At 41.0% G+C, this 13,407-nt stretch overlaps 1 protein-coding gene across 2 annotated transcripts in view; it reads left to right on the forward strand.

The window, feature by feature from the left end:
• LOC104599194 (signal recognition particle subunit SRP54 2-like) overlaps window positions 1-13,407 on the forward strand; it is an 86,705-nt gene that overhangs the window by 10,953 nt on the left and 62,345 nt on the right. For both annotated transcript variants that reach the window (XM_010261628.3, XM_088898284.1), the window contains exon 2: window positions 7,744-7,843. In XM_010261628.3, coding sequence (XP_010259930.1) covers window positions 7,744-7,843 — 100 coding nt within the window. The remainder of the gene's footprint in view (window positions 1-7,743; window positions 7,844-13,407) is intronic.

Consider the following 13,407-nt stretch of genomic DNA (forward strand, 5'->3'; position numbering starts at 1 on the left):
TTAGACGGTCCACTACAAGATGGTGCATCTTTCTAGGTGAGTCTCTTATCTCTTGGAAATGTAAGAAGCAATAGACAGTTTCTAAATCATCCACAGAAGCAGAGTATCGAGCCATGTCTTCAGCATGCAGTGAAATCATTTGGCTCTGGCCTCTTCTACGTGATCTAAATCTGGATCAGTCATCTCCAGTGCCCCTATTTGCCGACAATCATAGCGCAACCAAGACCGCTTCTAATCCTGTTTTCCATGAGAGAACAAAGCATATTGATGTGGATTGTCACTTTATTAGGGATCTTCTCACTTCCTCATGTATCGATGTGGACTGCATCCCACTTCCTCATGTATCTTCCAACCTTTTACCTGGTGGACATCCTCACCAAAGCTATGACTAGAGCCAGACAAGGACAATGATGGCTAATATTGTAAATTTACTTGTTGTACATATTTCTTCATTCTTTTGTTGTGTGCTATACATCTTGTATTATTAGGGACAGATTTGTCCTTTTACTTTTCATAAATATAAAATCCTTTCTCTAGGTGTGGTTGACTCACTTAGACACACCACAAATCTGTTCAACTTCTCTATTTCGAACTGCACTGACAGTTCAAAGCTGGTGTATTGCTTGGTGCCCCAAGTTCAGAAAGATCTAAATGATTGGAAGTTAGCTCTTGCATTGAGCTGTTGCGGAAAGTTCAACGCCTCCCCTTGTGTGAGTTAAACAGAAAAAAGAGTTTGGGCATGGGAGAAATCGGGTTTGTTTTCAGTTAATCTCTGTTCAAAAAGTTGAGCTCCTTGTTCATAGGCTCCTTCCCAAAGTAAAAAATCTGGATTCCTTTTATACACTCTGAAATGGCATACTGAAGCACTAAAGAAAAGCCTAGGTGCTGATAAATTTCTGTGGAGGGGGATGAACTTGGAAAATTCTTCATGCGTTTTGTGCTCAGAAGACCTGGAGTCAGTAAATCATTGTCATCATCATCATCATCATCATTATTATTATTATTATTATTATTATTATTATTATTATTATTATTATTATTATTATTATTATTATTATTATTTTGAATTGCAAATTGTAGCCAAGTTATGGTCATCTGTACTTCAATGCTTTGGAGTACAATGGTGCCTCCCTGAGTCAGATAAGTAGTGTCACTATTTAGAGAACAAAGCATGTTCAGCCGCACAACAGTACCTCCCTGAGTCAGTAGTGTCACAATTAGAGGGTAGCCCCTAAGAGGACTTGGCAAAAGAGGAAAGTTATTATGGGGAATGTGCCATGCTGCAATAATATGGGTCATAAGGAGTGAATGGAATGCATGGATTTTTGAGAATAAAGCATGTTTAGAAGATTTAAGTGCTAAGGAGACTGAAAGGCACTTTGTGCAAATGGCTAGTGATCCAAAAGCCATTTCAGGGGTTTCTATACAGTTTTTTCTTGATTATGAAAAACTTTTTGCAAGCAGAAATACAAACCACTCAACTTCTATGTTGCCGATGTACAGCTCCTTGATATACATGGGGTGTTGTGATTTTGATCATACAGAAATGTAAAGCAATATTTTTTCTAAACAGAAAAAAGCCATAAGAAATCCTGAAATCCTGGATACATATGGGTAGAAGTATCATATATAGTATGTGTTGAAGTTCGGCCTGCCCTAGAAGTCTGTTTCGTTTGTTAGCTAAAAAGTAAAATAAACAGCAAGAAGGAAGAGAGGAAAGAAGAAGGAAGAAAGAGGAAGAAGAGAAAAGGTCTGGTTCAAATTAGGAAAAAGTCGACCCTAGTTTCGGCCATACATGTTATTATATTATTAATATAATTGGAAAAGACACAAGTGCCCTTATTCAAGTAAGAGGCACTCGAACTAACATAATAGTACACATCAGCATTCTCAACAGGTACAAAGACCGAAATACCCCTTCACTAACACTCCCCCTCAAGCTGGTGAGTATATATCATATAATCCCAGCTTGTTACATATGTAGTCCACTCTCCCTCGACTCAAACCTTTTGTAAACAAGTCTGCCCACTGGTTTCCCGTATTAACATATGCAGTCTCTATCACTCCATTCAGCACCTTCTCTCTCACAAAATGACAGTCAACTTCGATGTGCTTGGTTCTTTCATGAAACACCGGATTGGAAGAGATATGAACTGCTGCCTGATTGCCACAATAGAGCTTCATTGGAGTACTGATGTCATATCCTATCTCCTGTAGAAGGTTCCTTAGCCACACTAGTTCACAAGCAGTATGTGCCATGGCCCTATATTCTGCTTCTGCATTGCTGCTTGCCACAACTGTTTGCTTCTTACTTTTCCACGTTACCAGGTTACCCCCCAGAAAGGTGCAATAGCCTGTGGTAGACCGTCTATCAGACATAGAACTTGCCCAATCAGCATCGGTGTATCCTTCTACTTCCAGTTTACCGCCACTTTTGTACAACAAACCACGATCAGGAGCTCCTTTCAAGTACCTCACAATCCTTAGCACTGCATTCCAATGTGGGACCAAAGGTTTCTGCATGAACTAACTCACCACACTAACCGCAAATGAAAATCTAGCCGAGTAATGGTTAGGTAGTTTAGTTTGCTTACAAGTCATCGGTATCTGCCAGAGTCGTCAAATACTTCACCTATATCACTGCTCAGCCTCGTATTTGTTTCCATAGGTGTCTCAGTCGGTTTAGTACCCAACAAACCTGTTTCTTCCAATAAATCAAGCACATATTTCCTCTGACAAAATTAATGCCATGCTTAGATCTTGCTACCTCTATGCCCAAAAAGTATTTCAATTTGCCAAGGTCCTTTGTCTGAAAGTGTTCCTGTAGGAATGCCTTCAATTTGTCAATGCCCATTTTATCATTCCCAGTCACAACGATATCATCTACATACACCACCAGTAGTATTTTGCCTGCCAGAGAGTCATGACTGAAGACAGAGTGATCAACTTGGCACTGTTTCATACCAAACTTCTTGACCACCTCACTGAACCTACCAAACCATGCTCGAGGGGATTGTTTAAGTCCATATATAGCCTTCTTAAGTCTGCATACCTTACCATCCTCCCCCTGAGCAACAAACCCTAGTGGTTGCTCCATGTAGACCTCCTTGAGCAAATCACCATGCAAAAAGGCATTTTTGATATCTAGCTGATATGGAGGCCAATCATACATAGCTGCAAGGGAGATGACAACACGAACTGACCCTATCTTAGCAACCGGGGAGAATGTCTTTGTGTAGTCAATGCCATAGGTTTGGGAGTACCCTTTTGCAACTAGCCGCGCCTTCAGATGCTCAACACGACCATCTGGCAAGTACTTAACGGTATAACACCCACTTACAACCGACAGCCTGCTTCCCAGGAGGAAGAGCGGTGAGGTCCCAAGTGTGATTATGATGGAGGGAAGAGAGCTCTTCTTCCATAGCACGACACCACTCTGGAGAGGTAAGGGCTTCCTGGACATTCTTAGGAACAACCACTGAGGATAACAAAGAGTTGAATTGGCGATGGGAGGCGGAGAGGTGAGTAAGGGAAACAAAATTGGAAATAGGGTGAAGGGTGCAGGTGCGTTTACCTTTCCATAAGGCAATAGGAAGATCAAAGTCAGAGGCTGGTGTTGGATCTGGAGCTGGATCTGTCGACGGTGATGAAGTCAGAGGAGTCGCAGCCGGTACACGTGGGCGATGTGTATACACGTGACGGATAGGTGGACGGTCAACGGACGGTGGCACCGGAGGCAAGGACGTAGGCATGACTGGAACCAGAGGAGGAGGATCAGCCACAGGAAGGGGAAGAGGAGGAGGTGATATGGAGGAAGCAGCATCACCGGACCCCACGAAGAGCGGAGTAGACTCGAAGAAAGTAACATCAGCACATACCAAGGAACAACGAGAACTGGGATGGTAACACTTGTCCCTTTCTGAGTTCGGGAATAGCCAAGGAAGATACACTTAAGGGATCGTGCATCTAACTTGTCAGTCCCGGGGCCCAGATTATGGACGAAGCAGACACACCCAAATACCCGAGGAGGAAGCGGAAACAGAGACATGTTGGGGAACAAGACACTAAAAGGAGAACGACCATCAAGAATAGACGTGGGCATCCGATTAATTAAGAAACAAGAGGTGAGCATTGCATCACTCCAAAAGGGTTTGGGAACATTCATTTGGTGCATGAGTGAGCGTGCCGTTTCTACAAGATGTCGGTTATTTCTCTCAGCAACCCCATTTTGTTGTGGGGTGTAGGTACATGAAGTTTGGTGTATAATGCCATGTTGGCCCAAGTATTCTTGAAAAGATGAAGACAAGTATTCACGGCCATTATCAAAATGGAAAATTTTGATGTGAACGCCAAATTGATTGCGGATCTCAACATAAAATTTCTGGAAGATGGCAAATAATTCACTTCTTTCTTTCATTAAATAGAGCCATGTCATTCTTGAAAAGTCATCAACAAAAATAACAAAATATCTGTATCCATTATATGACATCACTTTATAAGGACCCAAAACATCTGAATGAATTAAAGAAAAAGGACTTGACGCACGGTTATCAACCCTAGAACTAAAGGGAACACGATGGTGTTTCCCAAATTGACATGACTCACAATCTAGAACAGAAAGTTGACTCAATGAAGGGACCAAGGACTTCAACACTTTCGGTGAAGGATGACCAAATCTACAATGCCACTGGAGAGGAGAAATAGATGACTGAAGGGCCGTTGACGTTCTTCCACCACCATCAAGATAATACAGTCCACCGGCTTCATGCCCTCCACCAATCTTCATCCTCGTCTTGAGATCCTGAAAAACACACATAGAGGGGTAAAATGTAATGGAGCAATTAAGGGACTTGGTCAGCTTAGTAACAGACATAAGATTAAATGGAAGCTTAGGTACATATAAAACAGAGGATAGGGATACAGGGTCTAGGTCAACATTACCAACACCACGAATAGATGATGTGGAGCCATTAGCAAGGGTAACAGATTGTGATGTTGAGCAATGAGTGAGAGATGAAAACACACCTGGAGTTCCCGTCATGTGATCGGAGGCTCCAGAGTCAATAATCCAGGGGTTGGGTGTGGATGCCAAACAAGCCATACCTAAGTGTGCAAAGGTAGCTGTGTTTTGCTGCGACGTGGATTGAACAAACCTTTCATACTCATCACGAGGAACACTCACCATCTCCTTGCCTGGACCATCTGAAGAAGTAGAAAGCATCTGGTCAGTTGACCGGTTCTCCTGTCTAAAGCTGGAACTAGTGTCACTAGTCATGGCATGGTTGGCCCACGTAGAGGGTGGACCATTTAAGTCATAGCAGTAGTTAATAGTATGTCCATCCTAACCACAATGAGTTCACCTCCGTGGACCCGAGCCACGTCCTCTACCACGAGCTCCCCCTGAATCTCTGCCTGCAGTACGACCACCACCACGGATATGTGTAGATCCACCACTACCACTCTTGCCATACACTGGACCACTACTGCCACCACGGCCAGGCTGGGCTCCTCGAGCCCCACTTCTGCCACCTCGACCTCTCGACACTGCAAATGCTGATTTATCTGAGATATTAGAGTTTTCCATAGATCCAATGGAAGTCCTCCGAAGACGAGCAAACACCTCCTCTAAAGATGGAAGGGCAGATCCTCCTAGTATCTAGGCTCGTACTGGTTCATACTCAGACTTCAGCCCCACCAGAAACCGAGTCACATCAAGCTGCTTTCTCTATTGCTGTTGAACCTTGACATCAGAAGTGAGAGGATGATAGACATTTAATTCATTACAAATATTTCTCATACTGGCATAGTACTCCTCAAGGCTCTGATTTCCCTGTTGCGGATTGAAGTATTCCTGATACAGTTGATATACCCTAGTTGTATTATCCTGACCAGAATACAATTTCTTAGCATGATCCCACACCTCTTTGGCTGTGTCAAGAAACATGAAGTTCACACTGATTCTGGGTTCCATATTGTTCCACAACCATGTGATGATCTGTGCATCTTCCTGTTCCCAGCCTTCGTACTCCTGAGAATTAGTGGGGGGTTTCTCCTCTCTTATGTGCTTTACCTTCTTCTTCGCCTTCAGAAAAACCTCTACAGACTTGGCCCAAGGGACATAATTATCTCCATTCAGTTTAATAGAGGTCATTTGGACATTCAAGTAGTCAGTAGATATCATCACACTAGGTTTACTATCACTGTTATCTGCCATTGCCGAATTCCCTTATCACTGAATCCTGAGCACTATACACTGCACACTGCACACAGACACTTCACCGAAATCTGCACACTGATTTCAGCAATAATAAAGGCTGAAAGCCGTACTTGTAACACCACAAACCCTACTCTACAGCTACCGGAAGTTTCACCATTAAGTATACACTACTTCCCTTCGAATCACACACAAACCAGCATAAACCCTAGCATACTGCAATCTGAAAACCCATCATACGATCTGTACCACACCTCTCATGTGTTCCTATTATGCATAAAAAAAACTCCTTACCTCATCACCTAAAGGCCAACCACACGAAGGAATGAAACACCACTGCACCACACGCACCAGCCCTACATTAATTAGGGGAGGGCTTAGAAACCACAGCAACCAATCACCAACGACACCACCGGAGGCATAGAAACCTCCAAGGGAAGAGGGCGATCACTCCTTTTCAGCCCTTTTTCCAGTCTCCAACCAACGGCTGAGAAGTCCAAGAGAAACCCTAGTTCGAATGCGCAGAAAACAGAATTCTAGCAAGTCTGATTTGTTTAATGTGGCTCTGATACCATGTTGAAGTTCGGCCTGCCCTAGAAGTCTGTTTTGTTTGTTAGCTGAAAAGTAAAGTAAACAGCAAGAAGGAAGAGAGGAAAGAAGAAGGAAGAAAGAGGAAGAAGAAGAGAAAAGGTCTGGTTCGAATTAGGAAAAAGTCAACCCTAGTTTCGGCTAGACCTATTATTATATTATTAATATAATTGGAAAAGACATAAGTGCTCTTATTTAAGTAAGAGGCACTCGAACTAACATAATAGTACACATCAGCCTTCTCAACAGGTACAAAGACCGAAGTACCCCTTCACTAACAGTATGCTTATGTCATGCCTTTATATATAGTTTCTGAAGCTAAATGTCATTTCTCAAGACATGTGTCTTGCCAAATTTAATTTTCTAACATCTGTTGATTTTTTATGGTATAATTTCTTATAGAAGGTGAGCCAATGGTTTTGCTAACAGATAAGCTAAATAAGGGTCAACTAGGGGACAATTTTTTTGGCCAGCAGTTGTAATGATGGATTCCTATGTGGGGTTAGCACTCCTTAAATGGGGTGCTTGTCTTGTGCTTACTTTATAAAGATTAAATGAAAGTTACTGTTTCCAATAAAAAAGTGTTTTTTGATTTGTGTTTATAAAGATTTTTAAGAAGTATTTTTCTTGACAAGTGTTATAGTATATTAAAACATACCATATGTTTTCTTTAAAGAAATTAATGTTATATAGTACATCTAGAAGTATCCATGCAGTATCCGGGTAAGTATTTTGATTCTCTTCCAAGAGTTTGTGGAGTTCTTTTTTCTTTTCGGGGTAAGCTTTGTTCTGCTGCTACTTTAAAATTGTTAGCAAAATTTGTTTGGATTTCTTTTTTGTTAAACCAATTTTCTCTCTTTCATTGTACATTTTCTGTGCCTGTTTTGGCTTTCAGTTATACTGTTATATCTTTCTGAAACAAACTGTTTCATCTGTTTTAGGCTGTATTCAATGAGCTCTGCAAAATGTTGGATCCAGGGAAACCTTCATTTACCCCGAAGAAAGGGAAAACAAGTGTTATAATGTTTGTCGGTTTACAAGGTATGTTAATTTTGAAGTGTAGTTTACCATCAATTGATAAGAGATGCATAAATGCGAGAAACATATATTCACACACATGCCTTAATAAGGAAAGGATATTTTTATTAAAAAAAGAAAATGACTTCTGCAGAGGTCTAACTCAGCCAAACAAAATCTAAAACACTAGCTGAAAAAGCATATCTACAACCAAAATAACCTTATACTGCTATATATGATAGATATCAAGAATGGTACAAAGGTCTGAACAAAAAGAAGCTATAGGAGTTTCTTTGAACTTGGAATGAACCATCAACATTGATCCAGTGTGAGCAGTCAACCCTCAACCACAATTCTACTAAGCTTCTGAATTTATCTTCAACTACTCTCCTGTTTCTTTCTTTCCAAATTCCCCAACAGATTGCAAAAGGAACTGCATATCAATAGATCCCTAATTTTTTATTTCCATTGATCCTGGGCCACTTAGAGAAGATTTTGTTTTGTTTTTTTTTGGTATAAATAACATATTCATTTCATTTTCAAAAAGAGATCTCCTAACTACCCCACAAAAGGGCAGCAGGCCAAAGAAGGGAAGATCTTTCTTTTTTTGGTCAATACCACTTAGAGAAGATTTTTCTAGAATTTGTTGGGTCATGCCTTAGCTTTCTCCGCCAGGCCTGCATAGTACTAGTATCTTCAGATGAAGCCTGCCACACTTCATTGGTTGAACAGATGCACCAAAGTCTCCATTTTTACAGCACATACAACACTGATTTGCCAAATAAAATCCTCTTCTTTTCAAATGACCTGTTGTAAGAATGCCATCCAAAGCAAGTAGCCATGCAAAAGCTTCTACCCTTGGAGGAATTGGATTACCCACACCCCTCTAGCTTCTTTAAGTTATCAGTGCTTTTAATTAGAATCATAAAAGGATTTTACTGTAAACTTCCCATCTTTCATCCTGCTGATTTGGTGTCATTTCCACTTCTTCCAATCTCTTGGACAGATCCATGTTTTCTCAGTTTCTCTCTTTTTTTTTGATGGATAATCAATAATTTTATTATTAATAATAAAGGTAAGCAGACAAATTCTTACAAAGCTGATCTCTCAGGAGGCATGAGTTGCTGCCTCAAAAACAAAGTAAATTACAAATGAGCCCAGAATAAATGGTCCCTGTTCACCCCTTGCTTAGCTAGTAGGTCAGCCATCCCGTTTGCTGACCTCCTCTCCCACTGAACTCTAACTGTAATATTAGAGGTAAGCCATTTGAATCTTTTCATTTCTCCCCTAAAAGACCATGCTACTGTCTCTGGTTCTTTCAACCACCCAGTTACCACTCTAGAGTCACCTTCAATGATCAACCTCCTAAAGTTCAGTTCTTTAGCAATCTGTGCTCCCCACAGAGCAGCTTGCACCTCTGCACTAACTGCATCCCCCACATCAATTGAGCCCAAAAATAAGGCCACAATCTGTCCCTCTTCATTCCTAAAGACACCACTGATGCCAGAGGGTCCAAGATTGCCAATGCTGCTACCATCAAAATTGAACTTTATGTCTTTATGAAACCTTCTTCTGGTGGCTTGCAATCTACAACAGGTTTATCCTTAACCGAAGAAGAATTTGCAACAGATACCCATTTTCTCCGTATGTCATCAAAGGAGTAAAGTGAGAATAAATCTAAAGATTTGGCCCAGCTTATAGCCCTTATTAGCAGACATTCCCAAACAGGATCTACATCCCTTTCTTTATCATTAAAAAATCTGTTATTTCTTTCCTCCAAACTGTCCATACTAGAGCGGCCCTAACACATCTCCATAAAATTCTACCTCTTCTCTTAGGCCACCTAAAAGTTGTAGGGTCAAAAAGGCCCCCTCCCCCCAGTTTGTAGAGGCATCACCACCTACCCCCAAAACAATCCAAAAAATTTTCCCCAAAGATTTACAACAAATGGGCAAGAAATTAAAAGATGATAATAGCTCTCTCCATTTGCTTTGCAAAGGAAACACCGGCTTGGGGAGATGCAGAGGTTAGGTCTTTTCTTTTGCAAGGTATCCAATGTGTTTAATTTCCAAAGAGAGGCTTCCCAACAGAGGGCTCCGACTTTAGGGGGGAATGGGTTTAGACCAAACTTCTTTCCAAGAAATAAGTTGAGGGTTAGGGACTGAGCACAATTGAGAGAAAAAAAGAGGTGCAAGAAAAAAGACCAGAGGGTTGGGAGTCCAGATTCTAACATCAGGTTTAGAAGGGTCCAAGCAAACATTGTCTAGAGTCTTGATCAACGAAGCAGCTTGATCAATTTTAGAATCTCTTAGATCTCTTCTGAAACCCAAATTCCAACTAAATCCAGAGGATTGGGAGAAAGAAACAAAAATGTGAATTGGTTCACTTTTAAAAAGGGAGAGGAAAAACAAAGATGGATAGAGATCCTTAAGAGTGGAATTGCCAATCCAGGTGTCTTCCCAAAAGAGAATCTTATCACCAGTACACAGTACACACATCATACCGGATAAGGCTGAGGAGTTGGGGAAGAATACTATGAATAGCCTTCCACGGAAAGTTTAGAGTAGCCCGCCGAGACACTCCAGCATCCCAACCATTTTCTGCATAACCATGAATACTTCCTACCACCTTATGCCAAAGCCTATCTCTCTCTAATGGCCATCTCCAAAGCTATATGCCCAATAAAGCTTCACTCTTCTTCCCTCTATTGCCTAACCCTAAACCCCCTTTCTCCTTACTTCTACAAACTAGACCCCATCTCACCAAATGATCTTTCCTTCCTTCACCAGGCTCCCACTGGAAGGTTAGCTAAAGTAGATTTAATCAGAGTGATACAACCCCCTAGAGACACATAATTCATCTTCCAAGCTGACAATTTCTTAGCACATCTTTCAAGAATTGGACTCCAAAAGCTTCCTTCCCGCGGGTTGGCTCCTAAGGGCATACCTAGTTATTTCAAAGGCCAACTAGTGGTAGGACAACCTAAGGCTTCTGCTACCCCAGTCATCTCCTCCTCTACCAAGTTTAGTCCGCTACACATCTCTTTTCAAAGTTAATCTTCAACTTAGAGACAAATTCAAACAGTTTGATCACTAGCTTCAAATTACTTGCCCTTTGAGGATCAGCACTTTCACAAAATATAATTGTATCATCAGCAAGCTGTAAGTGTGTGAACTGTGCTCTCTCTCCTTATTGAAAATACAGCTCTCCTTATCTCCTCCAAGTCGAAATCCCTTTCCACACTCTTGGCAACTCCAGACTCAATCTTGGCCAATCCAGTCCTTCCAGAGTAGCACCCACATCCTCTTGTCTTTTAAAAACCGATTTGAAATGAGCCACAAAACAGTTAACAATTTCTTATTGATCAACCAAAGTTTCTCCGTTTACTTACGAATACTTATGAAACTGTTTTCCTCAGTTTCTCTTATGAAGAGGTCTCCTTAAAGTTTGGTACTAGATCACCTTACCATTTCTAAGTTCAAACCATCCCATTACTGTTATGTTCTTAACCTCTAAAAGATAAAGCCTCGCATAACTTCCTCACTCCAAACTTGTCCAAAAAAAAACCCTTAAAAAAGAAATTCTCCACCCTGCATCATTCATCTTCTCAAAATCTTACTTTACACCCTTTTTTCGATAAGAAAAGAAGATTTTGTTAAAAATATGAAGAAAGCTTAGTACAATAGCTTGGGATATTCCATCAACCCAAGATGCAAAAGATTCACACTAAAGCTCAAAACAGATAATGTCTATTAATCCCTTGTTTTGCAAATGAATCCACCATACCATTTGCAGTTCTTCTAACCCAAATATAGAAGGTGTTTAACTCCTATGAGAGACATTATATTTCCCTGAAAACATGCCTGTATATCCAAGGGACTTGGCAAATGCCTTTTGCCCAAGTGATGATCTGTTTTGGCTCCCCCTTTACTTCCAAGAAGAGGGAGACAAATTGCTTTGCTAATCTTAGGCCTTGTAATGAGGTCATCAATTCAGCTTTCAAAGAACCTCCCACTCCAATGGGTCCCAAGTACATAGCAACTACCCTTCTTGAGAAATCTCTGAATACACCCCCTATACCTGCCTGGCCCTGGATTGCCCATAGGACTCCCATCAAAATTCAACTTAATGTATTGCTTGGTATAGGTTTCTATTCCATAACAAACCTGCCTTTTTTCTTAGAAGAATGTGCCACTTCACTCACATTCTTATTTATCATTACCAAGAAATCTTGAAAAATTTCCAATGTCTTTAACCAATGTGCCACTTAGATCTTTATAGTGTCTATTAATACCTCTTTGGATCTACTAATTTCATTAAGGATTCTTCCATTTCCTTATTCCCGTTTAGTCCACATCACTGCTGCCCCAACTGCTTTCCACATAGCTCTCCCTCTTACTATACACTCTTCCCCCACTTTAAATCTAGTGTTCTGACAAACTCTTGGTGGAACTTCACTATCTCTATGACTTCACTCTATAAGAAGCTGATACCTCTCTAGTGTCCCACATTCCCACTCAAATTGCATTGTCCCGTACTTATTTAGGAAAGCCCTCCTTCAAAGTTCCCTCCTTTCCCTAAAAAACTTCAATATTAGTTTTTTTTTTGATGAATAATAGTAAGTTTATTGATTCAGAAGCAAATTAGAGTGAGTTCATACATCATCCCAGTGAGAGGCGCGAGCTGCAGCCCCTCCTTGCAACTTACAAGTAAACTAGGAAAGAAAAACAAGAATCACAACTGAGCCCAAAATAATTCTTCCCTATTTACCCCTTGCTTAGCTAACACATCTGACAAGGTATTTGCTGATCTCCCCACCCACTGTACAATGACCAACATATTCCTTGTCAACCAACTAAATTTCTTCATTTCATTCTTGTATTGCCACATAGCCTCTTCAGAATTTTTCAACCAACTCACCACCACTTTGGAATCCCCCTCGATTATTAGTTGTTGTACCCCCAGCTGGTTTGCAAATTGGACCCCTTGTACAACAGCTAAAAGTTCTGCCCTGATGGAATTCCCAATTCCCAAAGGACCTGAGTAGAGCAACAAAATCTCTCCCTTCTCATTTCTCAAAGCACCCCCCATTCCGGATAATCCTGGATTACCCATGCTGCTTCCATCAAAGTTCAACTTAATTGAGCCTTCGGGTGGAGGAGACCAGCTTGTAATTGATTTGGCCTTTAAAGATGAGCACCTTGCTACTGCTAACCAATTTCTCCAAATGTCATTAAAGGAGAATTGACGAAAGATTTCCAAGGTCTTCAGCCAATGTATTGCCCTGTTTAACACACAGTCTTTCAAATCTTGGCTGTTCCTTTCCTTATCTTGAAAAATTCTGAGATTCCTTTCTTCCCAAAGAGTCCAAGTCAAGGCAGCACGAGCACATCTCCACATAATTCTCCCTATTTTTGTAGGCCAATAAAAGGTAGAATGGTTGAAGAGCATGTGAACTTTTGCTGGTAGACTCCCAACTACCCCCAAACAACGAAAGTAGCCAAGCCCAAAGGTCTGCAGAAAAGGGACAAGATACTAATAGATGGTAACAATCCTCACCGTGAGCTCTACAGAGGATACACCAATTA

Source organism: Nelumbo nucifera, chromosome 2 (genome assembly GCF_055504915.1).
Source record: "Nelumbo nucifera cultivar China Antique chromosome 2, China Antique-T2T, whole genome shotgun sequence".
In the NCBI taxonomy this organism is placed as follows: Eukaryota; Viridiplantae; Streptophyta; class Magnoliopsida; order Proteales; family Nelumbonaceae; genus Nelumbo; species Nelumbo nucifera.